The 26819-nt window shown below is 36.5% G+C and overlaps 1 protein-coding gene across 1 annotated transcript in view; it reads right to left on the minus strand.

Annotated features, from left to right (window-relative positions):
* Nucleotides 1-26819, minus strand: part of LOC150106359 (fucose mutarotase-like) — a 177135-nt gene that overhangs the window by 2689 nt on the left and 147627 nt on the right. The window contains exon 5 of the mRNA XM_090392402.1: nt 13262-13335. Coding sequence (XP_090248528.1) covers nt 13262-13335 — 74 coding nt within the window. The remainder of the gene's footprint in view (nt 1-13261; nt 13336-26819) is intronic.

Consider the following 26819-nt stretch of genomic DNA (forward strand, 5'->3'; position numbering starts at 1 on the left):
ATATTTAAAAATAACATGTGTGATTAATTCTATATTTAAACCAAATCTAGTTCAAAAACAAACCAGACTAAAAGTATACAATGCATTAGCCCTACCAGTCTTAATGAATGGAAGTGAAATCTGGACAATAAAACAAAAAGACAAACAAAGATTAATAACAGCTGAAATGAAGTTCATGAGAAAAACTGCAAAGTATACTCTACTTAATCACAAAAGAAATTATGAAAGAATTAAACCAAGAATCAGTAATAGAAAAAATTAAAAAATATAAACATAAATGGATGGAACATGTTCAAAGCATGAAAATAGAAAGATTACCAAAACAAGCCTTCAAGTACAAGTCATTAGGAAAAAGAAAACCAGAACATCCGCTTAAAAAATTCAACGATGACTTCTAAGGCCAGAACAGGCCACTCTAGGCCTAAATCCTTGATAGGCATGATGATGTTTTTTTTTTTTTTTTTTTTTTTTAATTAATACTTATATTTCCTTGAGCAATAATTGGTAAATTTCAAAAATATGATTTAAAACCATTATATTATTAGCTGCCAATGAAGGGTGTGAAGATGGGTTAGAAGGGAGTAAAGGTGAATAAAATCTTGTACCACTCTAGCACCTTTTTATTTAGAATTACACTGATATCCTTAAAACTATGTAGGTAAGAATGAATGAAAAGATGAGGGTAGAGAATATATATATATATATATATATATCAGTGGTGAATGTTCAGGGTGTGTTAGGTGTGCGGTGCACATCCATGGAATAGCAATATCACCGATTTTATAGGTTTGCATTTATTCCTGTTAAAAGCTCCCTTAATTGTTTCCTGGTTTCGTGTGATTCCTAATATACCAATGCTTCATGAAGAGGACACTTTTTGGCACAAACATTGCATCACATTCACATTATTAGCCCAGTTGTGCAGTCACAAATACATACACTTTTGAGCCCTTTGATCAGAAGTACAGATGGTGCAGCGGGTCAAATTCTTAGCATTCCAATGGTTTTAAACTGCCCAGAAGGCAAAGCAGGGTGTGCACTGAAACAATAGCACATAGAAATCAGTGGATGTGATTGGATATTGTGTCCACAAATCCAACTGAACATTGCCATTTGTCATGAGTTACTGTTTTTGTTTTCTGTGTTTCATCTGTTTTGCATGCATAAAGTGAGAACTGACGAGTTTAGGACACCGATATAGACAAGTTTTTAATATGTAATTTTCTATATATTTTTGCCCATATCTAGAATGGGAAACAGTGTTGACGATTTACTGAATATCCCGTTTTTTGCCAGAGTATTTGCAGATTTTATGATTATAGTCAAAGGAGGTTGGAACTTGTGTATAAATAAGTAAAACAAGTTATTTCAGCCATTCTTTAGTTCAATCCAGAAAAATAATAATTTCCCAAGTGATTACTTTTTCTGATTTCTGTGTGTATTATATGGCTATATTTCAAAAAGAAACTTATGAAAATTCAAATTATCGGTTCTTACTCTGGAGTGAGAACTGATAATTTGAATTTGAATCTGGATGTATGGAGTGAATTTGATGGACAAAAGGACTTGTAGATATTTGATGGACTCATTTAAATTGTTTTGGAGTAAGATGTTTGGAGAGAATATTGTCCAATGAGAGGCTAGAAATACAAAATCAGGAGAACCAGAAGTATTAGGGGGAGGGGCAATGCGGTCAAGTGCTAGTTCAGCCACTCCCGAGACAAATGAGAGTGTGTACAGAAATGATGATGCAATGTCACAGGTTTTACAAATCAGAATGTGTTGGTAATGAGATTAAACAAGGGTAACTGTGGGTTCAAAAAGATGTCAAAATAATGTACACAAATGCCAGAAGTATCAGAAATAAGGGAGGAGAATTTTGGGCATTGATCAACTTGGCCAAAAATTACAGGCATCAGTGAGACCTAATCATGAAATATCAGAAAATGGCATAGTTACAGGGATAGAAGATATAAGAAAGGAGATGGGTATTGTTGATGCCAAAGAGAGCTGAAGAATTTCAACCAAGAAAATTAAAAGTTAAAGAGTATTTCAGGTTCAGGGAAAATGGTTCTTTTGATGCTATCTGGTGCAAGACAGAGGCCAACAGAACAAAATATGTTGTTGGTTGCTGCTATAGACCAGGGTATCCACAGTAACATGAGATGCCATACATTGGCAGATTAGCACAATGACTATAGTCTGAGCAATTATTATGAGAGAATTCAAATATGCAGATAGACTGTTATATACATATAGGAAAGTTATGACAAGCTTAGAAGGTAGCTTGGAGCAATGCCTTGGTTTGAAAAGCAGCAAGAAAAGAATATCAGTAGTGCATGGGAAGTGGTCAGGAATTGTTTGAGAGAAGTATCAGACTGCATGTGGTGAGGAGGATAAACCAAATAGGAGTTAAGTGAATGAGTAGAGATTGTTATTATTACAGGCTACTCCAAGGAGTCCTCAGACTGAATGAGGGAGGATTTAAACATCAATCAAGAACTATCCAATATTTGCGCAGCTATCATACTTTGCTTTGAACTCATTCACAGTCACGGCACCCACAACAGACTCTGGCAAGCTATTCCACTCATCCACTACTCTCCAAGCAAAAAACTATTTCTAACACCCTTGATAACTTCACTGATACTCAGTTTCCATGGAAGGTCCCTAGTTCTCCCACCACCAGACCTGTTCTGAAAAATTTCCTCTGAATTAATCTTGTAAAAATCCCTTAGTAACTTGTGTCTCAATCATATCACCCCTTTTCCACCTATCAACCAGTTTCTGTAGCCCGCAAATCTTCAACCTGTTGTTGTAATATTCATTCCATAGACCATCTTGGTCACTCACCTCTGGATCCTCTCCACTTCATCACCAAGAAACAGTGTTGCCCAGATGTGCATGCAGTAGTCAAGATGGGGATCTTATCAAAGCGCAATAAAGAGTAACAATAACCTGCTTATTGTTCAAATTATTCTTCAGTAACAAAGTACTCTGATGAACTGCTTTTGCCACTTTTGCTATGTGCCCCCTAAACTTTAAAACTTTAACTCCCTATCCACTAACACAAACAACTCCCTGGCTTCGTCACTTTCCTGGAGTACCATTCCACCAATGTGGTATACAGTTGGTGGAATGGTATGAAAAAATTAATTTTTTCATCCCAAAATGCATATACTTTATACTGCCACATTAAACTGACATCCATTCTCCTTTGCCCAGTCTACCAATTTACCCAAATCATCCAGCAAAATTTTGACATTATCTATATTAACTTTTGTTCTTCCCAACTTTGCATCATTGGCAAATAACTGAACAGTTTCTCTCAGATTGTTTCCTATATCATCGTCTGAGCAATTCAGGTATAGGCTTTTATGTCCTGTTCCTGCTCTGCAGATGAAGTTGGTCTTTTCATCTTAGTCTTGGACGTCTGCAGTCTCTTCTTCCTGTAGGTTTATATTTATATGCTAGTTTGGGAATCCTATTTTTATTTATCCTTTCTATGTGGTGTAGCCAATTTTGCTGATATTCTTCTATTTCTTTTACGATGTTCTTTGTATCTAATCATTCTCTTATTTCTGTGTTTTTCTTTTTATCTAATCTAGTGAGTCCACAAGGAGAGGTCTTAGAAACTTCATCTATGCTGTTTCCAATCTTTGTCTGTTTCTTTGTTTTAGAATCCAGGTTTCACTTCCAAATTTGAGAGATGGTTTAGAGGTCATTATGTAATCTTAATTGGGTTTCTTTAGTCATTTGTTTTCCAAAATTTCTTTTAATTATGCCATTCGTTCTATTGTAAATTTGTAGTCTTGCTTCCAATTGTGAATCAGTATCATATTGCGAGATTATATTTCCTAAGTATTTGAATTCTATAACTTCTTCCATTATTTTATTGTTAAGCATAATTTTGACATTTTGAATGGTGTTTTCACATATTGCCATAGCCTTTGTTTCAGATATTTTCATTTAAAATTTTTTTGCCATTTCATTTAGATGGTTAGTTGCAATTTAGATTTATCTTCTGAATTTGAAATTAATACTTGATCATCTGCATAAGGTATTGTATTTAGCTGTTTATTATTTGTTAGTCTGATCTGTTGCATTGTGAAAGAGGCATCTGCGAATCCTCTCCCCTTTTCTAAGCACTGTTCTTCTAAATAATTTTCTGTATGTTTAATTAGTCTGTTCTTTAAGATGTTTGCATATAGTTTAGATGCTGTTATTAAGAGAGTAATGCCTCTGTAATTTCCACATTTGTCCTTGGGACCTTTTTTGTGAATATTTATTACTACTCCAGTTTCCCATTCTTTTGGGATCTTTTGATATTTCCAGATATTATTGAAGAGTTTAAGTAGGTTTTCTTTTAAGCTGTTGTCCGCATATTTAAAGAGCTCAATGCATATTCCATCCAGGCCCGTGTTTTTTCTATTTCTTGAGTATTTTAATTCTTTATCTAATTCTACCATTACTATTTCTTCTGTACTTTCCTGTATATTGATATCTTCAATTTTGTGAGTTGTCATTGTTTTGTATTTTTTGTTTTTCATTTTATAATATTTTATAGTGTTCTATCCAATCCTCTTTGGAAATTAGATTATTTCTTAATTGGTCATTTTCTGCTGTTTGTAGTTGCCTGAAAATTTTAAAACCTATTCTTTGTGGTCCAGTGATATCCTGTTTTAATGATTTAACATATTTACTCCAATCTTCTCTGCATATATTTCTGGAAAGCTTTCTGACTTCAGCCTGTAATTTCTTATATTGTATATAGTCAGCAGTGTTTTTATTTTGCGGACAGATTTTAAAAGCCACTTTTTTCCTTTTGATTAATTCCTTTAAGTCATCATTCCAAATTCTGAGCCATTTTTTGTTTTTCCTTGATTTGTATCCTAAACTTTCTTCTGCTGCTTTTAGTATGGTTTCCTTTACATTTTTTCCAGTCAGTTTCAATATTGTTTGTGGTTGGTTTTATTTTATATCTTATTCTGCTTTTATATAAGTTTCTAATACTCTCCTGCTCCAGAAGGTGAATTTTAAACTGTTTATTAGATGTTGGTTTGTTATCTTTTTTCTTTTGAAGTATGTGGTTATTTTTATGAATAGAAATCTGCTTTCAACTAACATGTGATCACTATCAATTTCGCTCCCTATAAAAACCCTTGTATCCATGATATTATTATTTAGTTTGTTGTTAATAATAATGTAATCTATTACTGATTTTGTTCCTCTTGCTTCCCATGTGTACTTATGTATATTTTTATGCCTGAAGAAAGTATTGCTGATTTTTAGATTGTTAACTATGCAGAAGTCTCTTAATAAAATTCCATTGTTATTGATTACTGATTTTCCTTTTGATCCAATTGCATCATGTTATTGGGTTACTTCCCACTTTAGCGTTGAAATCTCCCATCAAGATTATTGCTTCATCAATACATTCCTGCAGTTTTACATAAAATTCTTCTGTATCTTCCTCTTTTCCATCTACTGGCGCATAAATTCTGAAAATATTGAATGTTTGATTCATAATTTTCATTTCTATATCGTTAATGTACAAATTAAACAGTAACAGTCCTAGAACAGAACTCTGAGGTACTCCACTAGTCACAGGCCTTCTTTTGGATTCTACTCCTGAATAAACTACTCTCTGATATCTCTCCATCAACCACCCTCCTAGCCAACCACCAACAATATATCCATCCCCATGTGCTGCAATTTAGTGATTAGAATTCCATTTTGTATTCTGTCAGAGGCCTTTGCAAAGTTAAGCAGTATCACTGTAAACCCATTACCTTTATCCAACTTCTCCAATGCTTTGACAACAACTCCTGATATGCTAATTGGTTGGTTATTTGCATATCAGTCTTGAAGCACCTCTTTTATGCAATGGAACTATTTTCCCCTCTTTCCATCCCATTGGGACTAACCCAGAGAAGAGACTTAGATTAAAAATCTAAGTCTCTTCTCTGGTCAAGAGTACTGACAATTTTCTCACTGCTTCAAATAAAACTGGAGCTTTTGTATTCAGTTTTGTTTGCAGTTGTATTCACATTAAGGTTTTCTGTAATATGCTATGCACCTCCATTTCATTTACCTCAGTTCCCATATAGGCCTTTGGCTCTCTCGTTCCTGCAATATCACCACCTGGATGATATACTCTTGCAAAGTGTTCACTTTTGACTGATTAAGTGACCTCCCAACCATCAGCATTCATTAAAATCATTCTTCCCTATACATTTTATCTTTTACTTGATAATATCAAAAGAACTGTTTCTTGAGCCTGCATTGCTAACTTCCTTTCATACTCTGCTTTTTGCCTTTCTTACTACACTAGTTACCCTTCTGGCCTGTGCCTTGTACTGTTCATGTGCCTGCTGGTCACCTTTCTCCTTAAATTCCCTCCACAATTGTTTCTTTTTTCTTTCTTTTTTTTAGAAGCTGCAGCTTAATAATGGTATTCATCCATTTAACTCCCACTTGATTTACTCGTGACTCTAGGTATGCAGTCTGCCATTACATCCCTTAAACACTCCTTTACCACTTCCCATGAACTATCAACATCCAGCCCTTGCAGTTTTACATGTCATGGCACTGATGCAAGCAATCACCTAAGCTTATCATACTTACTAGTCCTGTAATTTCACATACCCCATCTTAACTGAAAATTCCACACATTTAGCCACACATCAAGACCATATGACCAATCTCACTAACTGGTGAGAATGTGGTCATATTCGTTATAAACAAATTCTAAGATTAAATTACTAGATTGAGCACTCTCAAATCCCTTGTATATTCCATCACATGGTGTCTCAAGTAATTATCCTGTAGTAACTGCATAAATTCCATTTCCTTCCTTCCTTCCATGTTCCCATAGTTGAAATCCCCATAATAATTATCTGTCCTCCACTCATTGAGTCTATTTACCAATACATACTATCTCCATCTTCTCCATCTCCTGATCTAGCAGCATTCAACTGCATATTTTGTTCTGCTGGCTTCTATCTCATACCAGATAGTCTCAAATATGCTATTTTCACTGTCCTACAGTTGAATTTCTACTCTCTTTGGTTGTGGTTCATCAGCTATCATCAATAACATGCCTCCTCCCCATTCTTTTCTCTATCCTTCCTTCCTTCCTTCCTTCCATGTGTGCTCTCTCCTCCTTCCAATCTATGTTCCCATATTTGAAATCTCCATAATAATTATCTGTCCTCCACTCATTGAGTATATTTACCAGTACATACTATCTCCATAATTAGAAGAAACACACGTATAAACCACAGTGAAAATTATTTAATTGTAAATATTTCATCCTAAGTATCTTAGGACATCATCAGTACAGTATTTAAAGAAAATTAGGAATAACATACAGTTAGGGAGCACGATTACAATAGAATCTCATGAAAACGTGCATAACGTGTTAAAGTAGTACAAAAAAAAAAACAAAAAAAAACATTAATTATTTAACACAATTTTGTATGATAATTTCCCATACTTTAGGAATAGTAAGAACGTCGTTGCGGTTTAGGTTTGGTCTGTGTAGTAGGGCTTCAGAACTTTCTTTGTATAAACGTTCATGTTTAAATAAAGATCTATGTAAAAGTTTAGCCTTTTCCCAATGGATCCTATGGTATGGATTTTCAATTCCATGTTGAGAGAGGCCAGATTCCTGCGGTTTAAGAAGACGAATGTGGTCTTGATGTTCCGAGATGCGTTTCTGAACAGACCTACCTGTTTGTCCAAAGTAAGATAATTTGCATGAGCATGGAATCTCATAAACACCAGGTAACATCAAGGGTGAGAATTTGTCCTTAGGAGAAGATAATAAGTTGTAAATTTGGTTGATAGGTTTGTAAGTAGTGGCAAAATTGTATTTCTTCATAATTTTAGAAAGACGTTCCGAGATGCCTTTAACGTAAGGTATGGGAAGCCTATGCACTTCTTCCTGTCTGGTTTGATGTGTGCAGAAGTGACTGATGATTTTTTGAGTTGTTTTGTGATTATATCCATTTAGGATGGCTGTATTTTTGATAACTTCTAATTCCTGGTTTAAAGATTCTACAGAGGAGCAGAATTTGTGTGCTCTTGAAACTAGTGATTTAATAATGCCAGATTTCTGAGATGGATGATGAGCAGAAGAATTGTGAATGTAGCGACCTGAGAATGTAGGCTTGCGAAAGACGGACATGGCGATGGAACCGTCTTCTTCTCTGAACATCAAGACCACATTCGTCTTCTTAAACCGCAGAAATCTGGCCTCTCTCAACACGGAATTGAAAATCCAAACCATAGGATCCATTGGGAAAAGGCTAAACTTTTACACAGATCTTTATTTAAAGATGAACGTTTATGCAAAGAAAGTTCTGAAGCTCTACTACACAGACCAAACCTAAACCGCAACGACGTTCTTACTATTCCTAAAGTATGGGAAATTATCATACAAAATTGTGTTAAATAATTAACGGTTTTTTTTTTTTTTTTGTACTACTTTAGCACGTTATGCACGTTTTCATGAGATTCTATTGTAATCATGCGCCCTAACTGTATGTTATTCCTAATTTTGTTTAAATACCGTACTGATGATGTCCTAAGATACTTAGGATGAAATATTTACAATTAAATAATTTTCACTGTGGTTTATACGTGTGTTTCTTCTAATTATGAACGCACCACAGGTTTCATTATTAAAAAAAAAAAAAAAAAAATACTATCTCCATCTTTTCCATCTCCTGATCTATAGCAGCATCCAACTACATATTTTGTTCTGCTGGCTTCTATCTCATACCAGATAGTCTCAAATGTGCTATTTTCACTGTCCTACAGTTGAATTTCTACTCTCTTTGGTTGTGGTTCATCAGCTATCATCAATAACATGCCTCCTCCCCATTCTTTTCTCTATCTTTCCTGAACACACTATACCTTTTGCATTCTATCCCACTAACTATATCATCTTCTGTTAGCCATGTCTCACTAATAGCAACAACCTTTGGTCAGGATGAGCCAATCAAGGCCAAAAATTCCTCCTCCTTGTTCCTAATACTACTAGCATTAGTGTACATAAAGTGAAAAGCCCCCTTATGCCCACCCCTATCTTGATTAGGATTTACTAATTAAGAATTTTACACTTTATACTAAATACCCCATTTTGGTTTGTTACCAGTGGCACTAACTTAGGCATATTATCATACACCTTCTTACACTCAACTGCCTCACTGATATCTGCATATCTACTCAACAGCTTGGAGGCATCATCGGTCTATTCTTCTTCGAAAATGCGGCTGGTAAGGCAATAACAGTTAATGGTGCTCGCTATCACGACATGACAATCCAGTTTTTTGTGCCTAAATTGCAAGATATGGATGTGGACGACATGTGGTTTCAACAAGACGGTGCCACATGCCATACAGCCCGAGAAACAATTCAATTACTGCATGAGTCATTTCCTGGTCGTGTAATTTCCCGTTTTATTGATCAGAATTGGCCGCCCAGATCATGTGACTTAACGGCGTTGGACTTTTTTCTTTGGGGTTTTTTGAAGTCTAAGGTTTATGCCAACAAGCCCACGACCACCCACGCCTTGAAGGAGGAAATTGAGCGCTGTATCAACGAAATTCAGCCACATTTATGCAAAATGGTCATGGAAAATTTCGACAAAAGAGTGCGTATGTGCCAGCAAAGCCGTGGAGGCCATTTACCTGATATGCTATTCCATGCATAACCTATACTGTATACTTTATGAATCAATAAGAAATTACAATTTTTTAATTAAAAACCTGTGTTTTCTATCAAAATTACTTCTTGCGTGAATTTTGGGACACCCTGTATAACCTATGCATTGACTCATTCATTATCATGGTCTTCCTTCTCAACTAAACTCTCTCATACCATGGCAACAGGCGCACTATCTTAACTCCCTCACTCTTTTCTTTTGCTATTTTCATTAACTCTTTCATGTCCTTCCTCATAACATACTTGTCTCCTTTCAAATCATATGTTCCAGCCAAAACAATCAACTCTTTCACTTTCCCCTTTTGCATTCTAATTGCCTCATTAATATCGTTAATTTTTGCATCTGAAAAACATCATTTTGTCACTCTTTTATTAAGTACACTTCTTATAATAGAATTGCCATACAAGACTATCCTTAATTTTTTTCTCTCTCTTAGTCAAGGATTCCTTTCTCTTTTCTCACCCTTCTTTCTTTCTGTTCTCAGCTGAACCATTCGGCAGGCATTAGTTCCAGCTCATGCTTCATCCTGTGTATAACTATGTAACCATGCTATATTCCTCATTACAGCCAACTCTTCATTCTTTACATCCACCACACTACTATTCTTTTGATCATCACTCTCATTCTCTCAATCCTGTCTTCTGCTACATAGTTGCACACATTTCTCACATATTCTTGGTTACATCTTCAATCTTTCATCCTGACTTGCACTTCTGACACTTACTTTCATAGCATTTCTGGCACACTCTCCTACTCACCCTTGCATTCAAACCAAAGTCTATGAGATATATTTCATACTTTCATAGCATTTCTGGCACACTCTCCTACTCACCCTTGCATTCAAACCAAAGTCTATTCACCTTCGGTAACAAGTACATTTTGCAGACACGGCACTGAATGACATCTCTCTGGTTAAATTATTTAAACAATGATGCTTTGGACACCGCTGCTTTGCATTGGTGCCATGTACCATGCTACGTAACTTACCATATGGAATAACTTATATTAATTATATTTAAATAAAAAGCTTAGCTTAAATCTGATTAACACCACAATACAATCTAGTTCTAATACAATTTTTAACTAATATCACTATTTTTTCTATACCAAACAGCTTTCAGAGCTTTCCTCTCTCTCTCTAGACACATGTCTGCTATAAGATGTCACCTATCACCCAAACAATTTTCAACTATAGAAAATTTTTTACATTTTACAAATGTAAAATGTTTCCTCTGTAAACCTGGTGCAGTTTCCAAGTAGCAATGTTGCATAAGACTCATAAAAACGATGAAATGTTTTAGGACTCATATAAATGTATTGAGGGATATATATTTCATATTTTACATATCACTGAAATTACAAGCATGCACCATATCTCAAAAATGGACTGAAGAAGTTCAGGGAAAAAAAATCTTTAAAGAAGAGAAAATTGGCGAGAGTGACTGTAAAGTGATTGCCTGGGTATATATGGAACTACAAGGCTGGTGATTATGAGAAACACAGGAGACAGCTTGCAGCTGTAACATGGATGAGGAGTTGGCTGGAAAGGAGATCAATGCTGCTTGGGTTATTTAAGAGCTATCCAGTAGAAGCTCTTTCTAAATGTATTTACAAGAGTCAGAAGGTTAAATAAGGTAGATGTGAAATGGATGAATGAAGCAAGATAGAAGGCATTATGGAAGATATAAGATGAGCAGCAATAATCAATATCATGAGGAGTACAAAACAGGCAAGAATGTAACTCGGCTAGTAAGAGTAATAAAAGAGCAGAATGATCAGCACTTAGCTAATGAAGCCAAAATAAAATAAAATAAAAAAATCCTAGGGAGTTCTTTTGATATGTTGCCAGAAAAAATAAATTAAATAAAAAATAAATAAAAACAAAGAATGATTACGATAGGATGTGACATCATGGAGAGTTGAGAGCAGTAGATGAGGAGGAAAAGAGACTGACTGTGAGTGAGCAAGATGTATATGGGAAATTGAGCAAACTTGATGTTAACAAGGCTGTGGGACTTAAGAAGGAATTTGCCAGGGAGATGATATGTTCATTATGTCTTACACTGGCTCAAGTTCCAAAGGAGTGAAAGGAAGGGAAAATTGTACCGCTTCTTTAGGGAGGTAACAAAGTTTAAGCATCAAATTATAGGCCAATCTGTGTGTCAGGTGTTGTGGTTAAAGTGTTGGAGAAACTAGTGAGAACTAGGAACCAGAACTGAGTTGAAAACCGTGATATTAACTTTGATAGGCAGCATGGATTTTGCTCATGTTTTAGTAATCTGCTTACTTACAATAAGGTGACAGCTGCACTGAATGAGCGAGACAGCTATACAGTGGCATACTTAGATTTTGCGAAGACTTTTGATAAGTTACTAGTTGATAAGTTGATACTCAAACTAGAGGATGGGGATGGATATTAGACTAGTGCATTGGATTGGAGATTGGCTCTCTGATATGTATCAGCAAGTTGTGTATGGGGGGGGGGGAGGAAATATATCCTGCATGAGGCAGTGTGCCTTGAGGTTTGTTTTAGGGTCACTGCAGTTTATCCTGTATATTAATGATACTGGAGAGGATCTGAATGGGGATATTCAGTTGTTTGTAGATGATGCAAAGTTGGGTAGAATTATGATGAGTAGAGCAGATGTTGTGGATCTTCTTGTAAGGCCACAATATCTGCTGGGCACAGGAGTCAGGATTAAAGTTTAATTTTTGAAATGTAAGGTTAAATTTGGAAAACAAAGATGGGATGTATAATTTACTCTTGATGGGGGATATATTGTTGGAGGTGAAGGAAATAAGAGATCTTCAGGTGATGGTGGATAGGGATCTAAAATTTAGAGGATACACTGCCAAACTTGTGAGGACAACACAATGAATTCTGGGAATTATGCAGAGAACACTGTAGAAGTAAGGAGATTCTGGTTCCATTGCATAAGGCTTTGATTAGACTATGCATGGACTATTATGCAGAGATTTGGTTATCTGGTTTTCAAAAGAATGTAGAGATATTGAAAGTAGTCCACAGGTGATTGAGTAAGGCAATATCTGGTCTCTGAAATGCTGAATATGAAGAAAGATTGAGAAGATGCAAAATGCAGAGTCTAGTTGATATGAGGAAGAAGGGTGATATGACAGAGACATTAGTAAGAGGTTGTTATAAGAATAATGTTGAAGAGGATTTTCATGAAATAGTAGAAGATTTGGGAGAGGGAAAACAAGACGTCATTCCTGGAAGCTGTATAAGAAGGATGTGAGCAAGGAAGTGAGAAGCAGGTTTTTTGTATGGAGAGTTATGAATGATTGGAATGCACTGCCTGAGAGTGTGGTGCCTGCAGTATTGAATGTATTGAAGGCACAGTATGATGAGTTGTGTGTATGACCAAGGGGCCTCTCCCATGATGTCTTTGACTCCATGGGGTCTTGGGATAATAATAAAGAGAAAGAGGGTGTACATGTAAATTTATTTTAGCTATTAAAAGTTCTGAAATATCAAATATTAGCTTAATACAGTTAAAATCAACTTACCCAGTATGTACTACTGCAAATGATTCTTTAGCTTGTTTATAGAATTCAAACCTCTCGACTTCTTGAAAAGGAACCTGAACGATGAACATATTCTTAAGAGGATCAATATTTATTAGTGTACATAAGTGTAATCTAATTTTAACTATGTAGAATTTTAGTTTTTTTTCCTTATGTTAAATCATTCAATTTTCCATTTATGCAGAAATAATCAGTATATATCAATTATGAAAAACAATGCATATGCAGCACATGAAAGAATGGGAGCAACCTCCTAGCTAGCTAATATTTTTCTTCAAAACTAGTCAAACATATAAAAACTGCATGCGCTTGCCAACTATAACAACTTATTTCCTTGGTCTGTAGGACCTTGCTGCAATGAGAATTGATATTAATAGAATTACTCCCAAGCCTCCATGGAGTACAAAGAACCATTGCTGGAATAGAAACACTCACACACCACAATAACTATCATACCTTGTCTTGAAGGCATTCAGTGTTGGAGCACTCGCTACCCACTAAAACCAAAAATGTTTTAATTCACAACACATTCCACTCACTCATCAGCTACCATGCAAAAAAAGTCCACTTTTTACTTCCTTATTCTCATAATCTTTGTACAAACAAGTAGAAAGGTTTATGTATTGGAAGTTCATGTTTTGTTTATTTAATGGTTTTAATTCACAACACAAGAACAATAAGAAAATAATTAATATTTATTTACTTTACTTAAATTAAGGGGATATTAAATCTCACATAGTTTTAAAACCGAATAAGAAACTCAAAGATTGGAATCAGAGAGTTTCTTGCCGAATATAGTAAACTATAGAGTATCGGCGACACTAGCGTTAGCAAATGCAAGTGATCCTAGTACGTAGTACAATACCGGACAACTCGTTGCAAAGGTGGGTGGAAGTTCAGATCGCTATTCTTAGGTATTTTCCATAATGGAAATGTGTTTTTACGCAGAGTATATAAGTTCTTTTCGCTATACACTTCGGTATTAGGTCTAGCTACTTACTGATGAAGCCTCAAAAAAGGCTGAAACCAGTCTGGGTAGTGACCTCCCTCCATAATGTAATAACAGCATACATTTCCTAGGAAATGTGTTTTTACATTATGGAACATACCTAAGAATAGCGATCTGAACTTCTACCCACCTTTGCAATGAGTTGTCCGGTATTGTACTACGTACTAGGATCACTTGCATTTGCTAACGCTAGTGTCGCCGATACTCTATAGTTTACTATATTCGGCAAGAAACTCTCTGATTCCAATCTTTGAGTTTCTTATTCGGTTTTAAAACTATGTGGGATTTAATATCCCCTTAATTTAAGTAATGTTTTCATTGCCGAAATGAAGCTTATTAGCTCTTTATACTTGAGTAATTTATTTACTTATTTGCTGGTGTTATACCCAGCTTCTTCAGATCACAAATAAACAGTGTGTCACAGTATTATTATTATTATTATTATTTGACACCTCCAGGGAGTCCAAAGACTCATCGAGGAGAGTGTGCCAACAGCATCGAACGATTGGTTCCCTTCCAACTACTAACCATGCTCAAACTTACTTAATTGAGCCATTAATAGCAGAGGCTCTACCAATCGACCAACCTTTGCCGGCACAGAGCAACAATTCGTTAACAGTGGGATCCATTTAAAATTGTTTAGTCCTATCTGGTGATATCTACTGTAGGATAAAGAGAGAGTTATCAGGTATTAATTTGATCTTAAAATGACTCTCTCTCCTAGATATTGGGTAAATTGATGTAGCCATACTTACTGAGGTTTGGGGAACGTTTTAAAGCTGCTGTTGATTCCAAAAAAAAAAAAAACAGTCTTTCTGACTTATATTAACTTCTGTGTGGTTGTGATTTGATTGTGTGTAAAGAGGTATATCCAGGGCATGGACTGCTGGTCCCAACCTATCATAATGATGGTACCAAATGTATTTTTTATGTTCTCTGAGGTGAATGTCAACTGTACTTCCTGTCTGTTCATAAAAGACAGGTCATATACTTCATATATTGTCCCCTTTTTCACATCCAGGAGTGTATGAAGTGCTGTGTAATAGTACCTTTTAGCGTCATCCTTCCATAGGCATTCCTCCTTTTACTTGCATCACAAAAGAACCCTTTAGGATTTCTGTTGGCCTCATCAGCTGGCTTTCTCTCATAATTAGCTTTGGTCTTCCTTAAACATATAGGTCACCCTTCTTGTCTATGCCTTGTACTGCTCATGAGAATGCTAATCACCATTCTCTTTATATTCTCTCCACAATTTTATCTTTGTCTGCAACTCCTACTAAATGATGCTATTCATCCATCTAACTGCAACCTGATTTATCCTTCTGACTCTGGGTATTCTGATACTGCTTTCTTCAAACAGCCCTTAATGACTTACCATGCACCACCACCAACATCTCTCCCTTCCAAATTCTTATGCCATGAAAGTGCTGAAAGCTTCCTCAGCTTATCATAATCACCTGCTTTGTAATACCACATATATATCCCTTATTAACAGAAAATTCTGCATGTCTGGCAATTTCCCAGGTCAAGACTACATGATGATCAGTTTCCTCAGTGGAGCAGAATAGCTAGATTGGTTACTATTAAATTCTCTAATGCTCTGACCAGATCCAATCCTCTTAAACCTTGTGTTCCCTCCATTGTTTCCTCCTTATAGTGACATACCTCATAATAATTACTTGATCTGCATTCATTGTGCTAATTTGCCAAAGCATGGCATCTACATTCTCCCTTATACAGCACAAAATTATATATTTAATCCTGTTGGCCTCTCACACCAGACAGTCTCAAATGAACTGCCCTCTACATCCATGTCCTCCTGATGTACTTCTACTCCTTTTTATTTTATTTTTTTGTCTTCAATTCCTCTGCTGTCATTAGTACCCCCCAGCTCTCCATTCTCATCCTTCTGTCCTTCCTGAAGATACTATATCCTTTGCATCCTATTCCTATGACTATATCACCTCGGTCAACCAAATCTCATGCCTATAACTTTTGGTTGAGTTGAGCTAACCAATGCCAAACACTCTCACCTTTATTCCAAATACTTCTGGCATTATTATACATTAACTGCAATAATCCCTTCATCCTACAATCCCCCATACATTTGCCTAGCCCACTAAAGTTAGTTACCTGGGATGCTACATTTAGTATTATGTGATTCCTTTCCCACTTACTAACCTCTAAGTTGACTGGAGCTACACCTCCCGACCCTCCAAACATTCTAGTTTCTCCAACTCTGAACTCTCACTGAACAACGCTTTCTCAAGACTCCCATCCTGAAATCCATTCAAATAAATCCACCTTATATAAATCCTTCTTTCCATCAAACTTACTCCAAAACATTACTCCTACACAATCTGCTCAATGACTCATTTGTGATCATAGCTCTCCATCTCGGCTTGCCTTTATTATGCCATGGCAAGACTAATTTAGTGAATTAGATATTACGATAACTGACCTTGTTGCATCAGGGGCAGGAGAATCTCAAGAGACGAGTCATGTGATAGGTGAGAATGACGAGCAAAATATGAATGAAAAAATAAGAGTGGGAGTTAGGAAGGCTGGAATGATTGTGAAGTTTTCGGAGATGGTCTTAATTGGGAGGATGAATGGCAAGTAACAGTGACTAACTTGCAGAGAAGGATAGACGAGCTGAAAGAGGAGGTGGAAAGTTTCGGGAATGAGATGAGAAGTATGGAAGATGAGATTAGGCAAATGGAAGAGATGAATGCAAGGTGAATCAGAGTAAGAGTGAGAGAGTTATGGGAAGGATAGAAGAAGAGTAGGGAAAGTAGAAGAGAGGGAATGAAAGAGAGGTATGGGAATGAGCAGGGCAGTCACCAGATTAGATCGCACCCTGAGGCAAACAATTAAATATCGCCCCTGATGGATTATAAGTCAAAAATATAAGAAAATCTCCAATTGCTATTTTGTTTTTATTAAAAAAAAAACATTAATGCAAAACAATTATATAATAATATTAATTAAATATTTGCTCTATGGATATCACACATTAAAACAGCTTATAAGCTCTTCTAAATTTAAATTATAAGCTATGTCCGCCTCGGTCATGATTGAGATGGCTAAAGATCGCGATAAGTGGAGAACCTTTCTTCTTAGTGGACTCAACCCATTACCAATCGGATGAGATGAGATGAGATGATGTCTGCCTCTATCGATATAGTTGCTAGACCAACCAATCTTTCTTGGGTCACTGCCGTTTGCAAATAATTTTTAATCAGTTTAAGCTTGGAAAAACTTCTTTCTGCACTTGCTATGCTAACAGGAATTGTTAGAGATGCTGTCTACCACAATATGGCTGAATGAGCACCCTTATTAAGCCATGCCGTGAGACAGGTTGATTCTATGCTACACCCTGTTGATGGTACTGGGAATGAGAGAAGAGGAGAGAATAGAAACAGTACAAGAGAGGGAATGAAAAGAATGAGAGGGAGTGCTGGAACCAGGGATAGAGTAATGCCAGGACAGCAGATAAGTAAGGGAACATAGAGTAAAAGAGTTAGAGGAGAGAAAGAGTGAGGGATGCAGGTAAGCAATTAAGGAACAGAGTAGTAAGAGCTGTGATATATGGAGACTCGATGATTCCTTGGTGTGCAAGATAGGATGCCAGAGGAGTGTTTGCCTGGAGGAATGATAGAGCGTGTGGCTATGGCAATTAAGCAGGGTGAAAGGGTGGATGAGATGATTGTGATGGTGGGCACAAATTACTTGAGAGGCAACGTAAATTGGGTGGCAAGAGATCTCAGATTCTTCTTTGGGGTTGTACAAAAGAAAATGCAGAGAGGAAAGATTGTGTGTCTGTGTTGCCCAGGTATGATAGTGACAAGCTGAACAGAAGAGCAATAATAATGAATAGCCTAATAGCCAGAACGTGTTAGAAGAGAGGATTGGAATACGTGGATACTTGGAGGACAGAAAGGAACTGTATGCAAGAGACCGCTTACATTAGAATGAGGAAGGACATAGGCATCTGGAGAGATTGCTGTTTTCTGAACGAGTTGGTGTGTCAATGCAGGGAAACTAGAATTCCCAGGGTGGATGGTAGCAGGGGATGGCCTCTTATGGGAATGGGTGCTTGGGGGAAGGGAGATGACATCAGGTAACACTGAGTCCAATTGGGGATCTGGAGGAGATAATGATAGGTATAAAAGCAGTGACATTTTTATGCTTTATACTAATGCCAGGAGTATCTGGAATAAAGGAGATGAATTGGTGGTGCTGATAGCATCAGCCTGGCCAAAGATTATTGGGATCTCTGAGACATGGTTGATGGAAGATGATATAATAATAACATGAATAGAAGTAGTGGGGTACAGCATTTTTTGGCAGGATAGGAAGGGAAAACGTGGTAGTGAAGTACTGATGACTTATGTCCTCTAAGAGTGGAGACTTTGGAAGGCAGACACTGGTGGTTTTGAAAGCATATGGTGTGAGGTAGAGGTGGGCAAGACAGGATATTTAGTGGAGTGTTGCTACAAGCCGAGGAGAACAGAGGGTGGGGAGCAGGAGATGTTTAGGCAGCTGAACTTGGCAAGTGCAAGAAGAATGATTGTTACGGGAGATTTTAACAACAGCAGTATAAGCTGGGAAGAGGAAAATGCATATAGTAATAAGGGAATGGAATTTCTGGAATTTTTGAGGGACAAACGTCTTAGGCAACATGTACTAGAGGGAACAAGAGTTTTGGATTTGGTCATAGCATCAGAAAAGCTGATAATAACTGAGATGACATCTCTCCCCCCCCCCCCAGTTGGAGAGAGAGTGACCATGTGGTTTTGACTTGGAAGATGAATAGACAAGCAGGGGTATCAAAGAAAAGGGAATGTATGTGGAATTATAAGGCGGGTGATTATAATAGTCTTAGATATCAACTTAGGGCAGTTCCATGGAGGGCAGAATTGGAAGGCCAGGATATCGTTAGTGCTTGGGAAATTGTGAAGGAATATTTGTTAGTAGCAATAGTAAGCTGTATACCATGAGAAGAAGAGGACACAATTTGGTGTAAAGTGGGTGAAAAACAATATCAAACAGGAACTGCAGGTGAAAAAAAAGGTTATGGAAGAGATATAAGGAGAGGGGTGGAGAGAAGATGCATGAAGACTATAAGAATCAGGCCAGGAGAGTGACTAGTATGGTGAAGAAGTCAAAACTGGAATATGATAAGAGATTGGCACTAAGATTCAAAGAAAATCCTAGGGAATTTTTTAGCTATGTGGCCAGTAGGAGGAGAAATGATTGTGGGATAAAAATGGGAATAGAGTGAGTGATGCAGAGAACATAGCAGAGTTTTTCAATGAACACTTTATTGGAGTATTTCATCCTGGAGAAGTAGATTTTAATATTAGAGGGATAGGGCAGGTTCGGGGTTTAGAAGTGCAAGAGGAGAGTGTGTTCCAAATACTGAGTACTCTGGATGTCAGTAAAGCTGTGGGAATGGATAGTATTTCACCACGGGTTTTGAGAGAATGTGCTAAAGACTGACAGTTCTGTTGACCTGGCTTTTCAATGAAAGTCTGGCTGTGGGATAGATACCCAAAGAATGGAAGGAAGGTAAGATAGTGCCTTCGCATAAGGATGGTAGCAGACTCAAAGTGTCTACTTATAGGCCAGTTTGTGTGTCATCAGTAGTTGTTAAGTCGTCTTGGAGAAATCAGTGAGGGACTATATTCAGCGTTGGGCAGATGAGGGTAATGTAATCTGTGAGAATCAACATGGATTTGTTAAGGGGCACTCTTGCTTTAGTAATATGATTGCCTTTTATAATCAAGTGACAAGAGCAGTTGATGAGGGAAAGGCATATACTGCGATTTTTTTGAATTTCGCAAAGGCATTTGACAGGGTGCCACATGATAAACTGATATTTAAGTTGCAGCACATGGGTTCAGATGTCAGGTTAGTCAACTGGATTCAGGATTGGCTGTCTGATAGGTATCAGAGAGGTGTGTGTGTATGGCAGAGAAATCACAAAAAAAAAAAAAAAAATCACACACATTGAAATCACCCATCATTGTTTTATACATTGGTGCCATGATGTACAATACAGTATACAATTAACTAAAAATAAAACTTTGAAAACAACAAAATTAAGCACACTATAATAAAACAAAGCTTTGCGATGTGGATTTGGAGAAGGATGGAAAAAATAAAATGGACAGATAAAATAAATAATGAAGAGGTCTTAAAAAGAGTAGAGGAAGAAAGGAATGTTGTTAAAAAAGAAGAAGAAAGGGAAATTGGATTGGACATATCCTGAGAGGAAATGGAATAATCAGAGATGCCACTGAAGGAAGAATAGAAGGAAAGAAACCTAGAGAAAGAGTGAGAAAAACAATGCTAGATGACATGCTGAATGGAGACAGATACACAACATTTAAAGAGAAGGCTCAGAACAGAAGAGAGTGGAAGGAAAGTTTTTGCTAGTAAAAGAAGAACCTGCTTAATTGCAGAATACTTAAGAAGAATAAAACAAACAAAAAGTCATAAACATAATAATGCAGAAAGAATGAGTTAACTATCGCTAAATATTTTCAAAAAGAACTTATCTTTCGGCACTAAAAATCATCACATGTAGTGATGTATTTGTCCTCTATAAGCCTTGAAATCAGCCACATGTATGGTTGATTAGTTGGTTTCAAGCTCGCTTGCAAATTTTCAAATTTTCCATGTATAAATTGGCGATAGATGATGATAGCAGGGATTTGTTACGTCTTTGGCTCGTCTCACTTTTTTATTCTTAGTTTTATTTCTTATGTTATATTATTCTATATGCATTATTTATCTCTAATGCATATCAGTTATTTCATTGGCGACAAATTTATATTTTGTTTAGAACGACTGCGCCAGTCGGCAACTAAATTCTGATACTCAAATATATAACACTAAACAACAAAGGGATCACGTGATGTGCAGTCGTGGCTCCCCCCTTTTCTTTCTTACGTAAATTGCTTCTCCTTCACTCATACAGGTCCGAAAGTTTTATAAGTGGTAATTCAATCTCAGAAACAACAGATCATGAACTTTGACATAAAGAAATACATTTATTATAAACACTTGCATAGATACACTTTAAGCAATAATTTCAATGCTAGAGAGTCTGAAACCCCCCTCCCCTCTTCAGGTTAAGATATCCAAAATTTCAATTCTTATGTTTAAATGAACAATCCTATATCTCTGTTATATTATTATGTTCAGACTCGTTTATTCCATACAGGGTTACTCAGTGCTCATTTTCTAAGCACAATTATATACAATGTTTATACAAAGTATGTCAGACGCATTCGGTCTTGTATTTTAACATGGAAAAATATTCTAATTCGTGCTCAAGGTCTATCCCCCCCACACAACACAAGCTTAGAGTGGCACCAGCTTATTTGACATAGACAGATCAGTCCAAGCAGTCTTTTAGGCACTATGGGTAAGTTAATGTGTGGAGTTCCTTAAAATCCTTGGTTCCTATTCCTTTTACGATTACAATTCTATAATGAGTATGAAAAATTGTACATTATCATCTTGTTCTTACGCTTTCACTTCCAATATGTAAGATTTCCGTATTTTCTCACCACGTGTTTCTGTGGCATCAGCGACTTACTTCCACTATCTTAGAAGGTTGCCCTTCGCTGACTTCACGTTGGCATAGCTTACCAATGGCTCTTTACTGGAATTCTGAGCTCATTCCTTTGGTGGCTTTACTCGACTCAGTACAACAGCAACTGGGAGATTGTTGCTGGGCACTGGCGACAAGCTTACGTAGCTATCCAGGATTGGACAGGAGCACAGGAACAGAAAACGAGAGAGTGTTTGAGTCTCTCGCCGCGCCTTATATTACAAAATGCGAGCGCCCTCTCTCGGTGACTACGTCATACTCTTAGCCACGGCCGATTAGTAACCGCAACTCTGAACTGTTTTGACATGGTTCTAATACATAGATCTCTTATGCACATTTAATAGTAACAATTTCGGTCCTGAGACACAATTTCCCTTTGCTTATTTTACACAGACATTATAAATTCTAAATACAGATTTTCTAAGTTTATTTAATATTAACAATCTCAGTCAGTTTGATATACTTTTGAGTGAACATATATACAACACTCTCTCTTAGCCTTGTCTCTGGAGGCATAAGCATGTCCTTATCATTAGGTCTGATCGTCACTGTGTGTTGGGTCTGAAACAAGATGGCTTACGAATAGTGAGTCAGCTCATTTTCCGACACAACAGATTCCATTGTTAAACCATATTTCTGGAGATAATACTTTCCTTTTCAAGTAAGGAAAGATGACTGAAGGCAAAGTAAAGAAGTTTTCAAGGATAATAATGAATTCTTTAACTGGAATGTTTGTGAATAATCACACAATACATCTAAACTAGCTAAAATATGGGATGGGTTGATTACATGTTCATTAATCTGTCTACAAAATGAGTCATTTTTTTATGAAGGAATCTGATACAATTCTTGAGAGCTTGGAAAAGTATTCAGAAAGAAGGTATATAAAAGAACTTATGCTGTTTACTATTGGAAGGAGAGGAATATCAGATTTATCTATTTTTTTATATATTGAATAAGGACCTGTGGACCAACATGGCTCTAGGGCTATCATCTTGATAGTAAGGGTTAGTTGAACCTCCTCTTTTTTTTTTTCCCCCCCTTACTTTAAGCTCTCTTTGTTTGGGTAAAAGGAGATCATAGTCAGGATAAAAACAATCCTTCTAGTGGTGGAGGTCCCATCTCTACTGTTAACCTGTCTGTGTGGACTGGTACAGTCTGGAGTTGGTACTCCACAGGCTAAGAGAAGGAGCATTCTGAGAATAAAACTGTGGTCCTCCAAGGTTGAGGACAGAGTAAAGGATTAGCACCACTTTCTTGTAGCTATGTATCCTGAAAATAAAAATGGATATTTAGGAAACAAAATTAACTACAAACATCGACGTGGGGGATTTGAAACATGGAACATAGAGTTTAAAGAGAAAAATAGAGGATTAAAAGAGGCTACTAATAAAAACTTAGATTTAGTGGTTTTGACAGAAACAAAAAAGAAAAGGTATCAGATGTAAGACTCAGGACTGTTACATAAACATCTGCAGTGGCATGGATAAGGAAAGCAGAGCATGAGCTTGGGTTTCTTTCTTTGTGGATAAAAAAGAAATAGAAAAACTATTGAAAGCTGGGAGAAGTCAATGAGCAGTTATTGAAAGTAGTACTCAATATTTATGGAGAGTAGAAATAGTTATCACAGAAACACACGCTCCAACAGAGGATGAAGCAACAGGTGAAACATAAGTCTTTTGAAGTTCAGTGAATTGATGGAGACATGTAGAGATAACCAAGGACTTTTTGTCCCTTGGGGCTTAAACAGCAGAACTGGTCAAAGGATTAGGGACTTAACAGTTGAACCTTTTTGGTGAGCATGTAGAAAATTATAATGGGAAAGCAATGACTGCAATAAAACATAAGTGTGCCATTTGGTGACTTTATAATTTCAGGATAAAGATATCCACAGATTTATTTGGGTACAGCATACAAGATGTTTATGTGTAAAATCTCACATGATTAATGATGTATCATGTTTGTTTTACTTTTGTCCAAAGAAAATTGCATATATATAGAATTGTTATTGCTTGTAAAATTACCAAAAATCCTCTGTATGTAATAATTTTTTTTAAGAAACTGTGTTAATCAAATGTGTATCGCATGAAATGTGGCATCATCATGTCCTGATGTTAATGCATTTCCAAATATGGGAATACTGAAAGGCCCATGCACACATTTAGGCATGCATAAGCACTTGTGTCTTGAAGTCAGAGTTTTAATCCCTTTTCCCCCCTGGGCCCACTGCCAGTCTGCTGTCAGTTGTTGGAAGGAGATTGTCTTAGGGTTTTTCCAGTTCTGTTCCTTCCTTCCCTGGGTCCATCACCATGTGAAGTCTGCTGTCTATCGCTGGAGTGTCTCGTGTGTCAGGAGGTCAGCATAAGCTGAATGACCACGGAGAAAGGATTCGTTGAATCGTTGTTGAAAATGCCACATTGCTAAAAGGGGAATTCGAAAGTTAAGGAATATCGATGACAGAAGACAAAGAAAATGGCGGGAAAGAGAGAACAGACATACAGCAAGAAGAAAGAAAGATAGTGTAGACAAAGGAATCAATTAAGGACTGTACTGAATGAACAAAGTATATGGAATTCAACTTGCTGTAAGTGCATAGAAGGATATGTAAATGCTTCCGGAAAATTCGCATTATGTATTTTTGTTCTGTAGTCAATTGTGCTACCGTAAAAATTCATGATATAGTTACCGTATTTTTCCATGTATAAGACAACACTTTTTCTAAAATTTTTAGACCAAAAAATTGGGGGTCGTCTTATACACAGAAAGGTGGGGAGGGTAACCAGTTGAGAGACCCACAGTTGCCATGGCGAAACTACCGGTACCTTGTCTCCATGAACAGGCTTCTGCCAATCACTAGCCTTTGTTAACTCTGTCAACTGACGTCATTAACGGCTGATTCTGAATAAATCAATCAGAACTCTGAAAGCATTCATACGTCTGCAACTCGTTGGCAGGGTATGTTAATGCATTAACAATATTTTGAGCACTAGCTCATAAAAATGTCTGAAAATGAAAAATGATTGTCATGTTCTTCAAAATTCAAGTTAAAAGTCATCAATTACGCAAAAGAACATGGAAATAAAGTTTCAGAGAGACAGTTTAGACCTCCTCCCACTGAGCGTATGATTAGACAGTGGAGATGTTTAAAATATTGATTACTTAATTTAGGGTTCGAAAAAGTAGGGTTCATCTTATAAACGGAAAAATATGGTAAATAGGTATTTAAAAAATGTTTAATTTTCTTGACCAAAAAGCCCTGGAATGACTTTTAACGGGATTATATTGATCAAGTGCATATAATGAACAACTATGTTATACCAACTAGTTTCACCAAAAGGCTGTTGGCATCTTCAGGGTACATAACTGATGTAAGGCACTAAAAAGTAATTTAGGAACGTTCTATAGTTGGCACTGTAATTCAGTTCTGGAGAGTTGAGAGATCTAATAAGGGTCTTCCAGATCACGGGTAAGATTAGTCCTTGGTTCCTGTTAAGGTTGTGTATACAGCGGGCAACTGTTGTGGCCTCTTTAAAAATTTGGCAGCGGAAGTTCTCCTCTAAATAACAACAAGTGAGATCATGCACGCTCTATGCATGTATTGTACGCGCTCTGTTCTTTGTTTAATATAATTGGAATCGGTTGATTATAGTTTGTAACAGTTTTTTACTTTTTAGTGCCTTACATCAGTTATGTACCCTGAAGATGCCAACAGCTTTAGTTGGTGAAACTAGTTGGTATAACATAGTTGTTTATTATATGCACTTGATCAATAAAATCCCATTAAAAGTCATCCCAAATAGGTATTTACTTTAAGAATAAGCATACTGCTGTATGTAGTGAATATAAGTTATTGTTAATTGAGAATATGCTTGGCAAGTTTGTTGCTTATTGAATAGGAATGACTACTGAATTATCCTAAGTTGTGTTTAGGTTATATAAGACAGAACTGTAGGAGAACTAAGCTTAAAACAGAATCGTTTGTAATTATTGAAGACTTGAAATTTCGGTGTATCCATGCTCATATATTAATTTGACTGTGTAAATAGATTTCTTGGTTTAATTAAATTGATTTGTGAAACACATTGGGACTGGTTTGTCAATGCACTAATCTGAAAAATATGAACCTACATCTATCTGACAAATGAGGGCAAGATATTTATGATATGCCTAAATGATAATTTTAAGCCACAACTGCTTTGTCTTCGCTTAAGATTCTTACAAACTCGCACTCAATGAGTAGTTTAACTGGTGCAGTTGTAAATCAAATAAATTTGTTAAATTACACAGTGTGAGTGAAAGTAAAAAAAGCCAGGGCATAAAGTAAAACTAAATATAATGAAAAGGTGCAGATAAGATAAAGGAGACATTAACATATGATCTACTATCGACCATCTGATTACAAAACCAGAGAGAGAGAGAGAGAGACGCATTATAAGGAAAGTGCACGTATTGAGGTACAGGATGTGATGCAGAAACTATCTATTATTTACTTGAACAGACAATTGTGCCTGGAAGGGGTAAAAGGAGAAATGAGCAAGATGGGAACATCAGGCTAGATGAACCACAATGTATGGTCAGCCTTCTTCAAGATGAGAGTGGTAGAGGATTGTATAAAATTAGGATCAGTCAAAGATTGAAATGAATGAAGCACATGAAGAATGGAGTATTAATGCAATTAAAATCATATAAAGTGGTAGTTCATGAGACAGCTAAGGAAGCACATGTTAAGAAAGAATCTAAACCACAGTAAGGTGAAGTGGATGACAGGAGAAGCTCTTGAGACCATCACCAAGAAGAAAACACAAAGCTTGGATTTGTTCTGGAAGACAGGATGATCAGAAAAAGTAACAAGTTATTAAGAGGAAAGTGAAACTCCTAAAAAGGATAATAGAATTTTTAAATAT

The sequence above is a fragment of the Typopeltis vanoorti genome, chromosome 5 (genome assembly GCF_054136105.1).
Source record: "Typopeltis vanoorti isolate ZY-2024b chromosome 5, IOZ_Tvanoo_1.0, whole genome shotgun sequence".
In the NCBI taxonomy this organism is placed as follows: Eukaryota; Metazoa; Arthropoda; class Arachnida; order Uropygi; family Thelyphonidae; genus Typopeltis; species Typopeltis vanoorti.